Source organism: Colias eurytheme, chromosome 31 (assembly GCF_061535395.1).
Source record: "Colias eurytheme isolate Ceu_HAF_F1 chromosome 31, ilColEury1 Martin Lab GWU primary, whole genome shotgun sequence".
Classification (NCBI taxonomy): domain Eukaryota; kingdom Metazoa; phylum Arthropoda; class Insecta; order Lepidoptera; family Pieridae; genus Colias; species Colias eurytheme.
Window position 1 is genome coordinate 1,284,830 of NC_143010.1, and position 20,388 is coordinate 1,305,217.

The 20,388-nt window shown below is 33.6% G+C and overlaps 2 protein-coding genes across 2 annotated transcripts; one reads left to right on the forward strand and one right to left on the reverse strand.

The window, feature by feature from the left end:
- The first annotated feature begins 260 nt into the window (after positions 1–260).
- On the forward strand, positions 261–13,580 carry LOC149895355 (EEF1A lysine methyltransferase 2). Its single transcript, XM_090119031.1, has 5 exons — positions 261–420; positions 9,263–9,458; positions 10,425–10,561; positions 11,831–11,990; positions 13,406–13,580. Exons 2-5 carry the CDS (start codon positions 9,266–9,268, stop codon positions 13,561–13,563), a joined length of 648 nt encoding a protein of 215 aa, XP_089975157.1. The 5' UTR covers positions 261–420; positions 9,263–9,265; the 3' UTR covers positions 13,564–13,580.
- A 4,154-nt stretch (positions 13,581–17,734) lies between these two features.
- Positions 17,735–19,697, reverse strand: LOC149895356 (motile sperm domain-containing protein 2-like). Its single transcript, XM_090119052.1, has one exon. It carries the CDS (start codon positions 19,488–19,490, stop codon positions 18,120–18,122), a length of 1,371 nt encoding a protein of 456 aa, XP_089975178.1. The 5' UTR covers positions 19,491–19,697; the 3' UTR covers positions 17,735–18,119.
- Positions 19,698–20,388: the final 691 nt, after the last annotated feature.

Sequence of the window (20,388 nt, forward strand, 5' to 3'; positions counted from 1 at the left end):
TTGAATTGTTTTTGACGTTTGCTTGAACCTATGTATAAAAAAAGTTTATTTTATCTTATCCGGCTACAAGTCTTTTTGGTATATGGCATGTTAACCTCTCTGTTTCTGCACGGTTTTTTAACATAAAATAATTTTTTGATAACTTAGATGGCTTCTTTCATGTTATTCCTATTACTTTAAAGACTTTAATATAATTGTACTAAAGTATTTTTCAAATATATAAATTAAAAAAACTCAGATGTCATTAACACATGATTGAGTTTTGACTTGACATTTGATCCAAAACATCGCTTCGTTGTTCATCGCCGACAGCCGATTTCAGAATTTTATAAATTTTCAACTTATTAATCCTGCACCTTTTCAATATTAACACTTAATTTAGCAGTGGGTATCGTGCAGTCAAATTACAATAAATTTGCTGTAAGTAGCAGTGTTTTTTTGCTTTATTAGAAGAGTATAGCTGTTTTGTTTGCATTGGTAGTAGAAGTTTTGATTTATATGCGAATATAATATATACAAAGTTATATTTTTGTATACACGAAATTGAACTATTGCAATGTTGTAAAATTTTCGTTTTGTATTCCCAAAATAAACAACATTTAATAAAATTCCAAGCTGCTTATTCTATCGATTTTTATAGGTTATGTTATGTTTACGGTCCTCAATAAATATTAAATATGTGTAATAAATCAAAATGGAGTAACTTTCTATAGTAAATAGCCGTTTTTAGAAATGAAATATTTCGGTCAACTGAAATTTCAGAAATACGTTGCATAGGACAACAGCTAACCACAAAAAAATTAACCATTAAGTACCTGCAATTTAGCCTTATAATTGACTCTCATTAATTATTTAATTTAATTATTAGTGTACAAGTAACATTTTAAAATCATATTTCTTTGACGACGCGGTTGGCGCAGTGGTAGAGTAACTGCCTACTGAGCCGACGGTCCCAGGTTCGATCCCCGGTCAGGGCAAATATTTGTGTGATGAACTCAAATATTTGTTCTTGGGTCTGGGTGTTATTATCTATATATGTATTTATTAAATATTATATTTATCGTCGCCTAGTACCCACAACACAAGCCTTAATTGAGCTTACTGTGGGACTAGGTCGATTTGTGTAATAATGTCCTATAATATTTATTTATTAAGGCTGCAGTCTAGCAAAATTGCGTTTTCAACAAGTTATTTGACAATTTTTTCCCGGCTAATGAAATGACCAACTGAATTTTTTTTTCTTGTTTATCAATAAGTGTTATATACGCAATGCGCGTGAATTTTTTCACATTTGTAAAGTTACTTTATGTTACCTTAATCAGGCCTTCAAGATAAGTCTCTTTCCCCCAAAGACATTTCGAGCTAAGTTTGTGCACTCACTACGTTGCAACCGATTACAATTTACACAATCTGATCAGCGCATTATTATCCTTATATAGTCGTTATTAAAAACTGCTGAATACAATTGCCGAAAAACTTATGATTTTCTTAATTAGAACGTTATAAATTCATTAAATTTCCCATTTTTTGCCTTACAAAATCTATTGATAAATACTGCTAAAAGTTATTTTTTCCATTAATTTATTCGAGTTGGTTGAAGACGAATGAGTATTAATCCTTTAAAAAACATTTTTTTTTAATTTTGATAATTCTTTAAATATTAAAAAAATATTTAAAATAATTAGGAAAAATTCTAGCGAATTTCTTTAGTCGCGCTCCTTGGGCCGGAGCGTTCTGACGTGTGCTCTACGCTCGATTTTCCTTCATACCGAAGTGAAAGTTGCTCTACTTCATTAAATTTAATATTTTTGTTAATTTATTATTTTTATCTTAGTTTTGTGCAAATATTCGTATTTTTTTAGACATTTGATTTCGATATGGAAAATAAACGAAAAAAATACGCGTGTAACTACTAGAAAAAAATATATCTTCGAACATAAAGTTAATGAAACCAAATAGATTGCAAAGGTGATTGGCAACAATTTCTTTATTTTACGGGGTGTCAGTAAAGGGATGTATATTTCTTTTAAACTAAAGTAAGCTCATAAATTTTCTTATAATATAATTTTTTTGAAGTTCCAAAAATGTTTATTTTTCGTTTGAGAAATACGAAATATAATATAAACTTGTATTGAGAACTTGAACTTCCCAAGTTCATCCGGGGAAATCCCCATACGGGGAAAATGATTTCTTTACTCCAAAATTGATCCGAGGTGTTTTAATTTTTTCTTCTAGTCATTTTCAACGTAGCGGCATTTTGTTTGATTGCAGACGCGCTGACAAATTTAGTCCGCCATTTCTAGTTTAGTCTACCAACTCTAAGTACCAATATTAAAACGAATGGATTATCATCACATCATCAAAACTCAGATGTAATGGAAGATCACAATAACATAGAAAATTCAGTGGGTGTTGAGAACTAAACAAGTAGCAGAGACGCGAAGAATAAAAAAAGAAGACGAAAACGATAATTCGTTGATGCTTTCCCTTTTCGACGTATTGTTAGGGTACATCACCAATCTGCAAAAAACAAAACTGATGATTCCCAATTGCTGATTAAAAATGAAAAACAAATAATCGACAACAGTGGTGAAAATTTGCTGATCACAATGAAACATCCTTCAGTGGTAGCAGATTTACTCATTTAAAATGTATCCGTGAACAGCGTAAAGGAGAGGAGGACAGGAAAACATTATGAATGTGGATGGTGGATTGTATACAGGGTGTAATCGATAAGTATGTGCAGGCGATTATGACGTTATTATTGCAGGTATCAAAAAACTTAAAACTGATATCGAAATTACTTTACCTGATGAGCAAAATGACAATAATAACTTTTTAAAAGTATAACGAGAAATATCTAAAAAATTTACTTTATACACTCCCATATCAAAAAGGGAAAATGGGACTAGTAGAAGTTAAATGTCTTAATAAAAAATTTAAAAAAAAAATTTAATATTTGAAATACAATGCAAAAAATAACACTTTTGTCATAGATAAGAATCATGACTATTTTTTCCAAATTCAGGGACAACTATACGTTGCAGAAGCAGAAGTCTGCTTATTTGCTGTTTGGACTGGAGTGAATCATTCGTTAAAAATAGAATATATAAAAAAGTATGTAACGTTTAGGCAAAATAAAATGATGGACCATTATCAAGATTTTACATAAATTGCCTACTGTCAGAATTGATTGATTCGAGACTTCAGCATTCGATGTCCATCAAGGACCCATCCTATATCATTCAAGCGATTGAAAAAAAAGAGATAAATCCAGTGCAACCGATAAAGCATCAGAATGCTAGCAAAAGATTTATTAGGTTTATCAATATAAATCTATATATTATACATATTAATATGTATAATAAATCTGTAGAAGACGCGAAGACTGACATCCGCGCAGACGGAGTCGCGGGCGGAAGCTAGTCAGAAATAAATATATTTTGTTTTCATTTGTGTATTTTTCTATTTAATGATTTTTTAACACAAACATTACATTTTTTTTATTATATACAAAATTTGTTTATCCGTTTTATTAGTTAAACTGAACAACTTTCACTAAGAAACTTAGGTCGAAAAAAATGTATAGAGTTATGCATTTTGTATGGAAAGCTTATTTTTTTTTATATTTCGTCCAAATTTCTTTGTAAAAGTTGATCAGTTATATAAACATGAAGTTGAAGATATCAATAGAAAGTATTCGCAAATTTTGAAATGAAATGAAATGAAATGAAAATTCTTTATTGCTTATAAATAAATACAAATGCAAAAGCACACAACACATAATATAAAGCAAGCAAAAGGCGGCCTTATCGCTAGGCAGCGATCTCTGCCAGGCAACCCTTAAAATATAGGAAAAACACAAAAGCAAAAAGTGGGTGAGCAAAAACAAGGCAATGCGAAAAAGGAAAACTAAATAAAATATTCTATTAAGACACATAATACGTTATATTTAAATACACTATCTAAACATATATAAATAAAAATAAAATATATATATATATATAAATATAAACAATATATATAATATATATTATAAATATATATAATAAAAAATACATAAAAAATAAATAAATATCAAGATAAAGTACATCAAATAAAATAATTACATAGGTTAATATATTTATAATATAGGTATACTGTATATGTCATAATTATACGTACATATAGGTATAAATATAAGCTGGACACATCTAGTTTAAGTAACAAAATTATATAACTAACGAGACAGCTAAATTAGAACTAAGAAAGAGACATGAAATGATGTTTTACTAAAATTTTAAAAGAATTTAAGTTTTGGGCTCGTCTGACATTTATGGGAAGAGAATTCCACAATTGAACTGCACGAACAGCAAATGAGTTGTGGAAGAACTTAGTATTATGGGCCGGCATAAAAAGCAAGAGATTAGTGGAGGAGCGCAATGAATTTACATATTTGAATTTCTCTCGAAGATAGCTTGGAGCTTTTGGATCAAACAACACACAGTACAGGAGATGAAGGACATGGGAGTTACGCCGCAGTCGGATAGGGAGCCATTGCAGCTTCTTTCGGTACTCAGAAACGTGATCATATTTTCTTAACCCAAATATAAATCGGATGCAGAAGTTTTGGAGTCTCTCAAGCCTATCCAACTGGGCTTCAGAAAGGTCAAGGTAGGTGACATCGGCGTAGTCGAGGTGGGATAGAAGAAGGGAATGAGCAAGCGCTAACTTTGTTGGAATGGGCAGAAGATTCCGTAGACGCCGCAAAGCACCTGCGGAAGCAAACAATTTCCTACTTACATTATTCAATTGAACATCCCAGGATAGTGTTTGATCGATGTATATGCCAAGATCTTTGACTTGTTTACTGTAGGGTATTAGAGTACCGCATAAACTGACCGGAGGAAGCGAAGCCCAGTCAACCTTCGCGATTACCGATGGGCTACCAACAATGATGACCTGCGTTTTTGATGGATTAACTTTCAAACCGAATTGGTTACTCCACTGAAGGACTGAACTCAGATCATTATTCATTGTTTGGATGGCATTCGGCAACTCAGCTAGGGTTGACTGGGTATAGATTTGAACGTCGTCGGCATACATGTGGTAGAGAGAAGTTAAGGATTTTGAGATAGAATTGATGAAAATGGCGAAAAGGAGTGGAGACAAAACGCCACCTTGAGGAACTCCAGCTCGAATATCACACCATGACGAGGATACGTCATCACTGTGAATCCTTTGCTGACGTCCATATAAATAACTATGAAACCAATCAATACTAGTTGGAGATATGTTAAGGGAACGAAGCAGACTCACAAGGACATCGAAATCAACAGAGCTGAAAGCGTTACTAAAATCCAGCAACGTAAGCAATGTGAGCTGCTTGTTGTCCATGCCAAGTCTAATGTCATCAGTGACTTTAGTGAGAGCAGTAGTCGTACCATGACCTGGACGAAAACCGGACTGGAGAGGATTCAGCAAGTTATTTTTATTGAGAAAGGTGTTTAATTGGTGATGTACTAACTTTTCGAGGACTTTAGACAGGAATGGTAAAATGGAGATAGGACGGAAATCGGCAAAAGAGGAAGGGTTGCGTTTTTTCGGAAGAGGAATAATTTTAGCCTTTTTCCAAGAAGTGGGAAAGGTACCAGAGGAAACGGAATGGTTAAGAATATGGGTAATGACAGGAACAACTACATCGAGGATAGGAAGGATCATGCTACGACTTATGCAATCACTCCCGACGGCATTAGATGACAAAGACATAATATTCTTCTTAACATCACTACTAGAAAATTGATTAAGACAGAACGGAGGAAAATTAGGAGTTGGAATAGAGGAAAGAGTATTAAGAGTCGTAACTTTAGTAATGTTATCAAAGGGAGGAGATTCAGCAAAATACTGATTAAGAAGTTCAATATTAAAATTTTTAAAATCTGTGTTAGGATCTTTAGAGCCAACTCCTAAGGTTTTTAAGAACTTCCAGACTTTAGCAGGGTCGCCGTTCTCGACCGACGAATGAATGTGGCGTCTTTGTGCATCTCTACAACATGTATTACAACGATTCCGAATCTTTGTGTACTTCTCCCTGTTCGCGTCGGTATTGTTCAGCTTCAGTTTAGTTTTAGCTTTAGACTTAAGATGTAAAAGTGACTTTAATTCATCAGTTAACCAAGGTGCAGGGAGGTGTTTGAGTTTAACAGGTCTCAATGGAGCATGCTTGTCATACAATTGTGTAACATGTGAGGTGAAGAGTTCAACCTTGGCATCGATATTGTGTTCAGAATAAACTACGGACCAGTCTATGTCTTGAGCATCACGACATAGTTGATCAACATCCATTCCAGCAAAGTTGCGTCGCAGGGAAATTTTGGATTTCAGTTTAGGAGGACGGATGTTGTAGGAAATATAGATAAGGTCGTGATGGGAAAAAGCATCGGCAGCAAATTGACCGTGCTTAAGGACGAGGTTAGGGGAGGAAACAATAATAAGGTCAAGGAGAGAGGGAGAGCAGTTAGGTAAATTATGGGTAGGATTTAAGGGAAGAAGGTGTAGGTTCGCTGACTCGACTGTAGAAAGGAGAGTCTTGGCTCGGGAATCATTTTTGATGATACAGGTATTAAAATCACCCATTATCAGGGAGTTTTCATAGATGGGAACATAATGATCGAGGATAGTTTGAAAGGAGTGAAAGTAATTTATGGAAAGGGAGGGGCTATAAAAAACACCAAGCAGGAGCTTAGAGTGATGCAAAGTAACCTCAATAATTAGATGCTCAGCAGCATCGGATGGCGGAGGCTGGGGGGACACGCTAATTATTTTGTAGGAGATTTGTGAGCTTAGATAGATCGCGACACCACCGCCAACTCTACCGATCCGATCGTTGCGTATTAGATTATAGCCAGGAAGGGAATAACAGGAGGAAGGAAGGCAGGGCTTGAGCCAAGACTCTGAGATAAGTATAGCGTGAATGTTGAGAGAATCGAAAGTTGTTAACAAATCGGGAAAGTGTGCAGGCACACTTTGCGCATTGATATGCACTGCGTTGAAAATTTTGGACCCATTAGGGAAGCAGTTTGAAAGGAGATTATTTAGAGGAGTGAAGGAAGAAGTACTGTGGAAGCTGTCCTCACTACCAGGATCCTCAGATGAGAAAGACAAATAGTTAAAATCACTAGAAGTGCTTTCGTCCAGCATGTTCATTTGACAAAAGATAAATAATAATAAATATATAAAATGTATATATATAAAATATAATAATATAATATAATATTAAATAAATTATATGAATAAGTATAATAATAGACTATAACAAAATGATAAAAATTTATGCAAGTAATATGAATCAATAAAGATAAAAAATAATGATTATATATTCTAATGGTAATGAATAAAAATGATTGTAATTGATATTCAAGACAAAAAAAAAAAATTGTTTATGACTTATTTTAACTACACCCCAGCAATCAATTTAAATGTACAGAATTGAACGCATTTTTAATCTGTATCGGAACGTTTAAACAGTGACATCTGTGATCTGACAGCCAATGTTTGACAGTTGACAGTAAACAAATTACAACAGCATGACAATTGACAAATACAATAACATAACAAATAAAAGTTGGTACAATGAAAATATTAAGATTAGACAAAAGCGGGTAATAAAGTATTAGTTTGAACGGACAAGAAAGAAAAACGAAAATAAAATGTTTGACAGTGTAACAAGGTTTAAAATCACTTGACAGATCGATATATGAAGTGTGAGACTTACTTGTTACTTATTTTGTTTAAGTAACCTTCTTGACCTAGACGCAACACATTTGGAAGTTTTGGGGTCGTTACTAGATAGTTCATTGGAGGCCACCTGGGCCGAGTCCGAAGTTGTGCACGGTATCGACTCCAACTCAATTAAGGAGGTCACACGAAACTTATCACCGCTCTGTCCAATAATGAAGATGTTACCGTCTCTTGTCCAACACTTATTTATCCCGAATCTCTTACGAGCAGCCATAAAAGTTTCATGGCGACTCTTAGTTAAAAATTCAGAGAGTGTAATACCAGAGTTTTTTAAGCTAGTCTTTTTGAACCAGATGTTATCTTTCAATTGCACATCACTGAATTTAACCAAAATTGGACGGGGCTTGGAATTTGAACCATTGGCTTCATCATTGATTCCATTGACAGCTCGACCCATTCGATGACAGCGGCTTATTGACTCGACAGAGATCTTAGTGTTCGGGAGCTTGTCAGATAATGTTCTCACTACTAATGCACGAGTGTCTTCTTTTTTATCTTCATGCACACCATGAATCAGGAGCATTTTCCGACGAGAACGAGTTTCCTGGAGGTCGTGAAGTTTGAAGAGAAGCTCAATTTCATCATGGATGTTTTTAAGCGAGGAGATAACAAATTTTCTAAAAAGTTCAAAATCACCAGATATGTTTGTAGAAGCAGGAGAAGTGTTGTTCTGCAATTCCTTTTGAAACTCTTCCATCCTTTTATTGAAGTTTTCAGACATCTGTGCCATAGTTTCTCTAATTGATTCCATTGTGAGAGTGAGTTTGAAGTGACTTGAAAATTTATGCGAAGATAGAGGAAAAAAATATTATAGGACTTAGTGCTGGTAGGTGTTAATGATCAGTATTCCATAGAATTAGATTGAAAAATAGGTTTTGAATATTTTTAAAAACAGAATATTTATCAGATTAAAATTTTAACTGTTGCCTTTTTCACGCCTACCCTCGAAAAAAAGTAAAAAATTTTGTGTAGATACTGATAAAAAAAAATCACCCGGTGTAATTTTCACGAAAATTGTTTCAAATTGTCATTTTTGGTACTTATTACGAATATTAAATTATGCATACGAATGATTTAATTTTTAAAAAATAAGTGGAGCAACTTTCCCTTAGTACATTTGTATTATTTACATATAGGATGACAGGATGCATTTTTTTGCACTACTAGACCAAGCCCTTAATATTTATTTATTTATTATTCTTAAAAATACACCTTCAAACCAAGATTTTGAACTTATTACTCTTTTATACACACTTATGGTTTTTTTTTTCAACATTAGTACTTATGTTACATAGGTATATTTGTTTGTTATCTACCCTCAAAACCAAACTTAGGGGGCAATTAAAACGTAACGCAACGGGGAGGCTCGTAAAACCTTAAAAGAAGAAAACAGAAAAGTGCGTTACAAGGCGGGGAGAGGGGGTCAAAAATCTTCAAAAATGTAATACTTGAATGTTCCCTTATTACTAATCCATAATTTCAGATAATGGACGAAGAGCTCTCACCCTCCGAACTGGGCACACAAACATACTGGCAAGCAGCGTACACTAAAGAATTAACGAATTTCAAAGAACATGGTGACCCAGGTGACGTCTGGTTTGGTGAAGACAGTGCAATACGCGTTATAAGGTGGATAAGTACATGTGGCATTGGTTTGGACGACAGGATTATTGATTTGGGTAATTTATTAAGCTATTGCATAGCTTCTATCGCGGGCCTTGAGCGCGGGGACCGAATCCAGAAATTCCGTAACGAAAACACCTCACGCTCCCCACTCCGACGGGCGCGGAGGTGTGGCTTGAAGGCATAGCATGCAATAGCTTTACCGCGGCAGTCCCCGAGTGCCACACGTCTTTTTTTTTATATTGAACTAATATTTGTAGCGACTCCTCGCTCTGAATCGCGCAAGCGAAATGTTTTTGCTACACAGCATATATACAACTTTCTGACATCATTCATTGGGGCCTTAACAGCCAGCCAGTCGCGTAGACTGGTCGAGGATCCTGCCTTTTTCGATAGAGGAATTCCACCTTCCTTCATACACAATATTATAAGTGCGAAAGTTTGTGAGGGTAGATAGATGAGAAATTTTCAATGAAGTCCAGTTATTTGAAATTTTGTCTGAGTTGGGTTCAAACAGGTAGGGTCAACATGGAGGCTATATATCATCACGCTAAGACCAATAGGAGCGGAGCAATGCGGTTAAAATCGCAGAGCACAGCTAGTCCAACTTCCTACTAATATTATAAATGCGTACGTTTGTGAGGATGGATGTATGTATATTTATGTTCTTTTTCACGAAAATCACTACTGAACAGATTACAATGAAATTTAGCACACATATAGAGGGTAACTTGGAATAACACAAAGGATAGGTTTTATCCTGGAAATCCCATGGGAACGGGAACTATGCGGGTTATTATTTGAAAACGCGGGCGGAAAGCTAGTATTTTATTTCTACTACCATTTTCTACTAGCTGTGCCTTTCGAAACAATTTCAACTTCTAAGGTATCTACAGAATACAATTAAAATATTATATAAAGTATAAGAACATGTTGCTTGGCTGATTTTGATGAAAATTTTTTGTAGTTTTATACAAAAAAAAATAACAAAAATTAAATATTATCATTTTGTTTCATTACAGGCTGCGGCAACGGCTATACACTATCAGAATTAGCGAGGGAAGGTTTCACAAATCTACTCGGAGTGGATTATTGTATAGAAGCAATTGAATTAGCCCAAAAAGTGTCGAAAAACGAATTCCCTTTTATTAATTTTAAGGTAAGTGATATAGGGAAAGTGACCGCCTCCTCGGTACAGTGGTTGACGCGTGAGCGTAACACCGAGGGGTCCTGGGTTCGATTCCCGGTGGAGACGAAGAAAAAAAAAAAGTCTTGGTCTGGTAGGACAGAGAAGGCTGATCACCTACTTGTCCCTAAAGAAAATCGATCAGTGAAAGAGCATGTATAATGCATCTGCCCCTTACCCCACTAGTGGACATGGGACTTCACACTTAATATAGGGAAATTAAATTTGAAATACAATAATATTTATCTATACCCAATATTATAAAGCTGAAGAGTTTGTTTGTTTGAGCGCGTTAATCTCAGGAATTACTGGTCCGATTTGAAAAAAAAAATCCGTGTTAGATAGCCCATTTATCGAGGAAGGCTATAGGCTATATATCATTACGCTAAGACCAACAGGAGCGGAGCAATATTGGTGAAACCGCAGGCAACAGCTACTCACTACTAAAACTTAACTCACAACCACTATGAAAATCATATATTGACATGTGTTTTTTGAAATACTACCTTATAATAACATGATAGTTCAATAATTAATTGCATCTTTATAAATCACTAGCTACGATTTCACCCGCATTGCTCCGCTCTTGTTGGTCCTAACGTGATGATATATAGCCTTCCTCGATAAATGGGCTATCTAACACGGAAATAATTTTTCAAATCGGACCAGTAGTTCCTGAGATTAGCGTGTTCAAACAAACAAACAAACTCTTCAGCTTTATAATATAGTATAGATTACTACATAGTACAAAACAAGTCAGTATGGCTACATAGCCGTCCCCAAGTATTCTTAAATATTTAAAACTACGCAACAGATAGTTAAAATAGTATAGAATTTATTAAGTTTACTACAAAGTGGACGAAGCTACGCGCGGATATCTTGTTTCATCTATAACAGTTTATCAGTTCAAACATAATTTATGTTACTTCTAATATTGACATGTATTTTAGCCAAATTTCATTAAAATCAATACAATAAAATGTAGTTTATGTGTTTCCGCCCGCGGCTTCGCCCGCTTTGTCTAAAACCTAATAAATTACATACTAAAACCTTCGTCGAGAATAACTCTATCTATTAAAAAAAAACCGCATCAAAATCCGTTGCGTAGTTTTAAAGAATTAAGCATACACAGGGACAGAGAAAGCGACTTTGTTTTATACTATGTAGTGATTGTGTAATATACACGCAAACACAAACTTTCGTGTCTATAACGTAATTCACAACTACCCACATTTTTTTCAGGTTTTCGACATTATAAACGACGATGTATCAAACCTAGGACCACAGTTTAGTGTAGTACATGACAAAGGGACGTATGATGCAATCAGCTTAAATCCAGAAAACGCAAAGGAGAATAGACAAAAATATGCCGATCAAGTAGCGGCCATGTTGGTTGATAATGGTAAGTTATGTTTAAGTTTAGTATACTTCTAAAAAATAAGAAATAATGGATACAAAGAATGAAAGTATAAACAATAGAAAAAAAATAACAAGATGCAGTGGTATAATATAATGCTAATTTTTAGGGTTCTGTACCCAAAGGGTAAAACCCTATTACTAAGCCTCCGCTGTCTGTCTCCATGCTGTATCTCATAAACCGTGTTAGCTAGAATGGTAAAATTTTCATAAATGATGTATATGTCGTGGCCATATCGTAGATTTGCTTATTTCATGAAATGGCCAATTTAGTTTGGCCAGATCGTTAAATCGTCAACGTTTCACAATCTGGCCAAACGCGGATGGCCATTTCACGAAATGCGACCATTTTTGTTTCCTTTTTAAAAAGCGATTCGCTTCTGGCATTGTTTATTAAAGTCTAACCTAACCTAACTGTTTTCTATTCTAAAACCATTCGCTTCTGGTATTCGCCGGCGCTACCGCGGCACTAACTTAAATGACAATAAACAAGTTCTTAAAATATTCTGAATTTTTTAATGTTTTATGGACTCTCTAAGATATTTTATATGATCTGGCCAAATGTCGATGACCAAATCGTGAAACGTTGACAATTTAACGATCTGATCAAACTATGTTGGCCATTTCATGAAATGAGCAAATCTACGATATGGCCACGACATAATATAATTATATTTGTGTAGATGTTAGTACGGAACGCTTCGTGCTAGTCTGACTCGCACTTGGCTGTTTTTTTTTATTAATGGTCCACTAAACAGAACTTAAACTAAATACCATACCAGTGTAACAGCTATTACAAAACACGTTACAGTTAAAATTCTTCTCGAAGAAGACCCAGCATGGGCTGTTATCAAATACATTGGTAAAATATCAATCAGCATATTTAAATTACTTTGTTTGGAACTAGATGGCGTTGCAATTAATATTATACAAAAAATCACTCAAACATTAAAATTCCGTGCAAATAAATAAAATAATGAATAAATAAATATTTCAGGACAATTTTCACACACGGCACGATCCGACCCATACTAAGCTTTCGCTTGTGTTATGGAAACTAGATGGCTGATAAACATACATACATATAATTTTAAATAAATACTTAGATAGATAATTAACACCCAGACACAGAGCAAACATCTATGTTCATCACACAAATATTTGCCCCGGGTGGGAATCGAACCCACAACCTCTGGCTTGGAAGGCAGGGCCACTGCCAACCAAGCCAACCGGTCAGTCGAAATATGTATGTTATATGATTAAAAAATAAAGAAATATCAAACAGACTACCAGACAGACCATTTTACCTTTGATACGGAACTCTAAAAATGGCTTATTTGTACGGAACTCTAGTGTCGCAAGTCCGACTCGCACTTGACTGTTTTTTTTTGTTTGTTTCAGGTTTATTCGTAATAACGTCCTGTAACTGGACAGAAGCGGAATTAATAAAACATTTTGCAGAAAAAATGAAGTTGAAATGTGTCATACCGACGCCGCAATTCAAATTTGGCGGGAAAGTTGGCAGCGTTGTATCGTCTGTGGTGTTTGTTAAAAAATAAAATTATATTTTTTTTAATGTGGTTGTTTTATTTTATTGATGTGTAACATAATTTAGAAATTATTGAAACAACGGTCATAATAGAAAAAAAACAGCTATGGTCTATATTGGTCTATTTACTTAACAAAATGAAGAAATACTAGAGAGTCGGTATCAACTGCTAAAAGACATTATTATACATTTATTTTTAATTTTTAACAATCTAGACCCTAGTTACTCCATTATAAGCGGAGACAAAAATCAACAAACTCAATTTTAATCCTGCACTATGATCGTTGTGAGTTAAGAATTAAAAATAAAACACTAGGTATATTTTGGAAAATAACATTTATTTCATCACACGCTTTTCAGACATCAATAATTGGGATCAAATCTAATTTTATTTTCGTTCAGTCAATTAACCATTAATCAATCAATAAAAGATAGATTAGTATTTTAAAATTATCAGATAATATACCTAGATTTATTTGGCTATTAACATTATTAATATTGTCTAGTTACTGCATTACGCAATCGTCAGCTGTTAAGTTTATCAATATATTCAGTATAGCCCATTTATCGAGGAAGGCAGGAATGTAATATCGAGAAATAGGAGCGGAGCTATGCGGATAGAACCTACGACTTACTATTTTCTGCAAAAATAGCGCGACTCTGTACATTGGTTGACAATATTCAATAGTTAATCATTTGAAAATATTCAATCCTAAAAAAACAAAAATTTCCATGATCTATCATACCAACTGATTATTTTTTCACCTCAGAGCAATAAATTTTTCACACACTTTATTATATTATGACCACAGACTAATAATAAAATACTATACTACGACAAATTATGACACATTAATAGTATCGCCATCTATCGCCATTTATAAAACTTAAATTTTAGATTATTCAATTTTTTTTTAGGTTTTTCCATGCCCCATGGGGCATGGAAATAGGGATAGAGATGTCTTACCGCTTTAAAAAGCCTATATCACTCTCTATTCTACTTACTATCTAGATATATTTAGACAAAAATTATACCATGAAATCGTTTTGTTGCGACATAAAAGAAACAACACACTCGCATTTTTTTCACGTGTGTTTAATTAAATACCAGATTAAATGTCTTTTCTTTCTTTATTTCTTCTTTCATTTATAACACTTACTACTATAATAGCCTTTTGCCCCTTGTGTAAAACATAATTTTTAACAAATCCTACTAAACCTTCCTCGAGAACCACTTTATTTAAAAACTGCATCAAAATCTCTTACTGCCCTTACGTAGAGATAAACTACGATAACATGGCGCGCCCCTCCAAATTACTGTTTCAATGTGTGTAGTGAAATACAAATATTTAAATATTATATTATTATTATTTATAATAATTAAATAATTAATTTTTATTATTATATTAACTATATTATTATATTATTTATTATGAATTTCACAAATACTTTCAAACGTTTTGAATTTTGGAGGGGCGCGCCATGTTATCGTAGTTTATCTCTAGGTAGTTTTAAGTATCTAAGCCTATTTTTATATGCTATTGCATCATCAAATTTTCATAGCATTTATGTTTTGTAAACAGTATTAGTACTAGTAGTTATGTACATTTCACGCGTGTTCGCTCGCGTGGTTTCTACGTTGTCGCGTGAGAGCCATACATTTATCTTTTATCAAGGTCTAATCAATATTTTTCTGCAATCTGCTTTATGGACGTAGTTGTTATGTATTAATATATTGAACAACTTTTAAATTATAATAGGTATATATAGAATCTATAGATACTAATATTATAAAACTGACGAGTTTGTTTGATTGAACGCGGTAATCTCAGGAACGATTGAAGGTCCGATTTGAAAAATTATTTCACTGTTAGATAGTCCATTTATCGAGGAAGGCTATATAGAGTTATACCTATATAATATCATCTTTAAAACCTCAGGGCACCCGGCACAGGCAGTCTTAAATCTATACTATTATAATATTAACTATTAAGAGTTTGTTTGTTTGAAAGAGCTAATCTCAGGAATTACTGGTCTGATTTGAAAAATTCTTTCGGTGTTAGATAGCCCATTTATCGAGGAATGCTATAGGCTATATATCATTACGCTAGACCAACAGGAGCGAAGCCACGCGGGAGAAACCGCGAATCGCAGCTAGTTACAATATAAAATCAAGGGCGAATAAAAATGGAAACAAACATACAACCATAAAATCCTTTATTAAAAGTTTTACAAAGTTAACGTGTTACTTCTACATTTTACAAGTATTTTTTATAAATTAATAATAAAAAAATAATTGACAGATAAAAAAAGACCGAAAAATTAACCAAAAAAAAAACAAGACTGAAGTAATTTTTAATTTTAAATACACATATATATATATATATATATATATATATATATACACACACACACATTACATATATATATGTAATGTGTGTGTGTGTGTTTCAGACACATTAAAAGGCTAAACAGATTTTGATGAAGTTTTAGTAAAAAGTAAACAATATTATACAAATGAAAGGTGCAACCCTATATTCAAAATTATTTAAAACTTTGTGATTAAAACCCGTTTTATGTGATATTGAACTAAATTCTCTCTTTAAATTTAGAGAAAACCACCATTAAAATAAATAAAACCATCTCTACACCAGTGAGACACTTAATTAAATATAATAAATAAAAACACAATTTTTTTATATTTTATGTACATAGCTGTAACTTTGTTTCAAAATCGCATCAAAATTGGTTTAACAGTAACAGATAAACAAATGTTACACATTAAATAACTTGAGTAGGCCATTTTTATATGAGAGCCTTAACTAAAAACATATTTTATAATACCTACATTTTTCGAGACAATTTTTTATTATTAAATTTGTTTGAAAAACAATTTTTAACGGAAAATTCGCATTTGTTAAACAGAAATGGCACGATCATGTTGTCTCACTCGCACTTACAACTAAATTCTTATCTTTAACTAAAAAGAAAAGAATAACAGTTTTCATACAGATTTTTCATCGGAAAATTGATAGGAATGACGAAAATTTTTACGAAATTTCACATATTTTACCTTAGTGTTTTTTACAAAACATTTTTCTTACATTGAATAATAAATTAAAAAATATCTTAAACAATAATTAGCATAAGAGAGCTTGGTTTTAAAATATTATCATTTTATGATATGATTCACAAGGACAGATAATATATCACAATCTGTGCCCTACTGTCATAAAACGCGGCAAAACTTTTACCCTCATAATTAATATACTACCTTCATAAATTAGCAAACAAAAATTTTACAAGTCTTAGAAAATATATAGTAACATCATGGACGTATAAAAAAAGACGGACGCCGTATTACGAACAAACAACGTGAAGCCACCATAGTAAGCTAGCGTAGACAATAAACACGCACACACTCTCACCATAGTAAGCTAGTCGGCCGCCATTACGTCGTGAACTACCGACTGATTAACTGCGTCACTGTTTCACAAAAAATATTTAAAATGCCGTCTTGCGTGGTTAAATGGTGTCGCAACAGCACACCCCGGACACTCCATACAAAATGATCGTTTTGACAGTCACACTGTAGAGACTGCAAATGTGTGTGTTAACGCTTTATGGTTGGCACATTTGTGACTAGCGTTAAAAAAATTCGCGTTTTTCTGATGAAATACACAATATCTAAACAGTAAACAGCACAATATCTAACCAATTTTCTAGGAAAACGATAATCACAAATCCAAAATAATAAAATTACTTTAAGTCAATTTGATTAATGTTGTCAATCTTCGTTGCGTATCGTCCTTGCAGAAAAATATGGCCCATTTTATGTCTGATCGCGCGGGGTTGAGGTAAGTTTAATTTTGGCGGGAGGCGGAGAGTGTCCGTTCTGTAGCGTTTAGCTACTATTATGTATTCTGTGGCAACAGTACAATTTTAAATAACAAAACACAAGGGATTACATTCCACAGAGAAGCAAGTTATTTCTTTTATGTTTTAATGACAAAATTATTACGGCAAAATTTATAGAAAAAAATACAGCCGCCATTGTCAACAGGACAGCTGTTGCCATGGCAACATGGCACACACACATGGATGTTTCGCCGCCATTACTAGGCTTCACTCAATGTTTAGGCGATATACCGTCCGTCTTTTTTTATACGTCCATGAGTAACATTATATTCTTTAAGTTACAAATCCAAAGCTTATTTCAGTATTTTATAGTCAAAAAAGCCATTTTTAAAACATTAATTTTAATATCAAATACAACAGTTTTAAATCTGTTTATAAAACAGTTAATATATCGAAAATTCTAAACATGTGGCCCAAAATGCAAAAGAACATAATTGCTTATACAAGGAATGTTACCAATCAACGCCTAACTTTTTACTATACATAGACGTAAATAGCTTTAGATAGGTTATCTAACATTCGATCTTCAATACACTTACGCACACACAATTAGACGTCAAAGGGAGATGGCAAGATCCAAATACCATAAGTGGAAAAGAGACAACCTATCTACAGCTTTTTACTTATAATATACTTAAATACAATATTTTAAATTTGTTCACAGTACCTATCAGTTTCATACGTATTCATATACACTAAATATCCTAAAACAACTGCAACAATTGATAGCATAAGAGTTAAAAACTGAAATATCTTTAACTTCTCAACTTGCTTGTGCAGAATCTCGTAGTTCATTTGTAAATTGTTCAGCGCATTTGTTACCGAATCATATTTATCGGTTTTCTCAACTACGTTACCATTCTTTGTCTCTTTTACCGGGAATTGGCATTTCAACCTGTATTCGTCGACTTTGTTTCCAGACGAATTTTGCCAGATCTCACTGAGTTCCTTTTGAGATAAATCTGTTTTCGGTATCTGCATACACATTACTAAAAACATGTCCTTTGATACGTTTTTCAGTTGGAAACCTGGTTGCACTACGATCATGACAGTCTGTGATGCTCCTACACCTAGAATTCCTGAGCTAGGCCGTACTCGGAATTTCTCTGGGGATGTCGTGCGTATTTTAAACGATACAGCCCCTGCATCGTTGTTTGTTATTGTGAACTGGCCGGTGATATCATCATTTTCGTTTTTAAACACGATTAAATTGCTAGGATTGATTCTCAGCATTTCACCAGCTGGAGTAGATGAGTGAATGTCATTTTGTTCGGCAAATGTGACTTTTTTCGGCGTATGCTCTGGTGTACTTCTATTTTCAGGTACGAACTCAAAAACGTAATTGTCCTGCCCGCCCCAGCATGTTAAAGCCTGCTCGGGAGGCACAAAGTTCTTAAGCGAATCTTTATTTACATTCTTCAACTTTTCAATTGCTTGTGCTGGAAGCAGCGACTTGACGATTTTAAACGCAGCAGACAACACCCACGGCATTTGATATATTATAATGTAATTCAAGAAATAAGGGTAATAATGCTTAAATAGAGATATTAAGTACTGTATCAATTCCATATCCATATTACTCAGCCCGCAGCCCTCCATATCGAAAAACAATGATATTTTATTACCGTTTTCCTCGCGTTCCATACGATCGAACCAGTATATGATGATTCTTTTGATCTCTTCGAAGTCTTTGACGCCTTTCACGTGTTTTTTCGACTTGATTATAAGCAATAGACAACCATCAACGTCCCGGCTGTGTGGAAATATTACGCCCTCTTGTACAAAGTCCATTTTAATGTTGCTTTCGTTAATATCATTCGCGCCGGTTGTTTTCCTCCACGTAAATATCTCCCAGAGCATATCAGCAGCTTCCTTCGCATCCTCGTTGGAGTGTTTCAAAACCCGGGTGATGTATTTTTCGTCCTTTACTCTGTCTAGATCTAAGGGATGAAAACCATGGTCCGGATTCTCGCTCAATTTGCTGTTGAATATAGTTCTTACATCCGTTATAGAAGACATGACTGGTTGTTCTAATAATTAATATTACTGAAATTGCAGGATACACTTGTTAAAATCAATAGGGGACACAATATCACTTGAATCACGACTGTTATGACATTTCAAATGACATTCAGATATCAATTTCCATTTGGTAACAAAAGGTTACGTTCCGTTTTCTGTCGACACATATTGCTTAACTGATAATAAACAAATCATACAAAAACCTGTTGCGTATGAACATTGCTAAAACTTATATGTATTTTAAAATCGTAACTCAGTTGTATAGGTAAACCAGAATCTGATGGCAATTAGGGAAATCAAAATTTGGAGTGTGCAACCCTAGGGAAAATGGACTGAACGATCTTGATACTGCTTATTTTTTATTTTAGCTTCAATATCATTAGTCACATTACATAAGTGGACAATACTGTACTTAATAATGAAATATCCACTTAATATTATGCAGGTACATACTTATATGTATAATATACATATTACTTTTATATAGGTAATACATATTATTATTTACACATACCTAAATTTGTATATTCATTATCATTATGCCATGGGAAAATATGGATGTAAGTAATGATAATGCAGATCAAAACTCGATTGATAATATTTTTTTATAAAATAAAACAAAAATAAAATAAAACTATGTTTATTTTCGTAAGTATTAACAGATACACACATTATGAAATTGACTTGGACAGCTTGGACTTGACGAATAGCCGTATTGGAAACTCCTGTAATAAGTTTTCATAAAATTATATTGTAATCAACATACAATATTATAGTTACCTACTTATAATATTTTTAATTTAAAGTATTAAAACGGGTAAGTCCAATTTACCAATAAAATCTTCAAAATTGAAAATTGTGATGTGTTCGACCCTTCTTCGTCGAATATTTTTCT

Coding starts and splice junctions, on each gene's coding strand:
- LOC149895355 (XM_090119031.1), top strand. CDS start 9,266: ATGGACGAAGAGCTCTCACCCTCCGAACTGGGCACACAAACATACTGG. Junction 10,562..11,830: donor TCCCTTTTATTAATTTTAAG/GTAAGTGATATA, acceptor CATTTTTTTCAG/GTTTTCGACATTATAAACGA. Junction 11,991..13,405: donor GGCCATGTTGGTTGATAATG/GTAAGTTATGTT, acceptor TGTTTGTTTCAG/GTTTATTCGTAATAACGTCC.
- LOC149895356 (XM_090119052.1), bottom strand. CDS start 19,490: ATGTCTTCTATAACGGATGTAAGAACTATATTCAACAGCAAATTGAGC.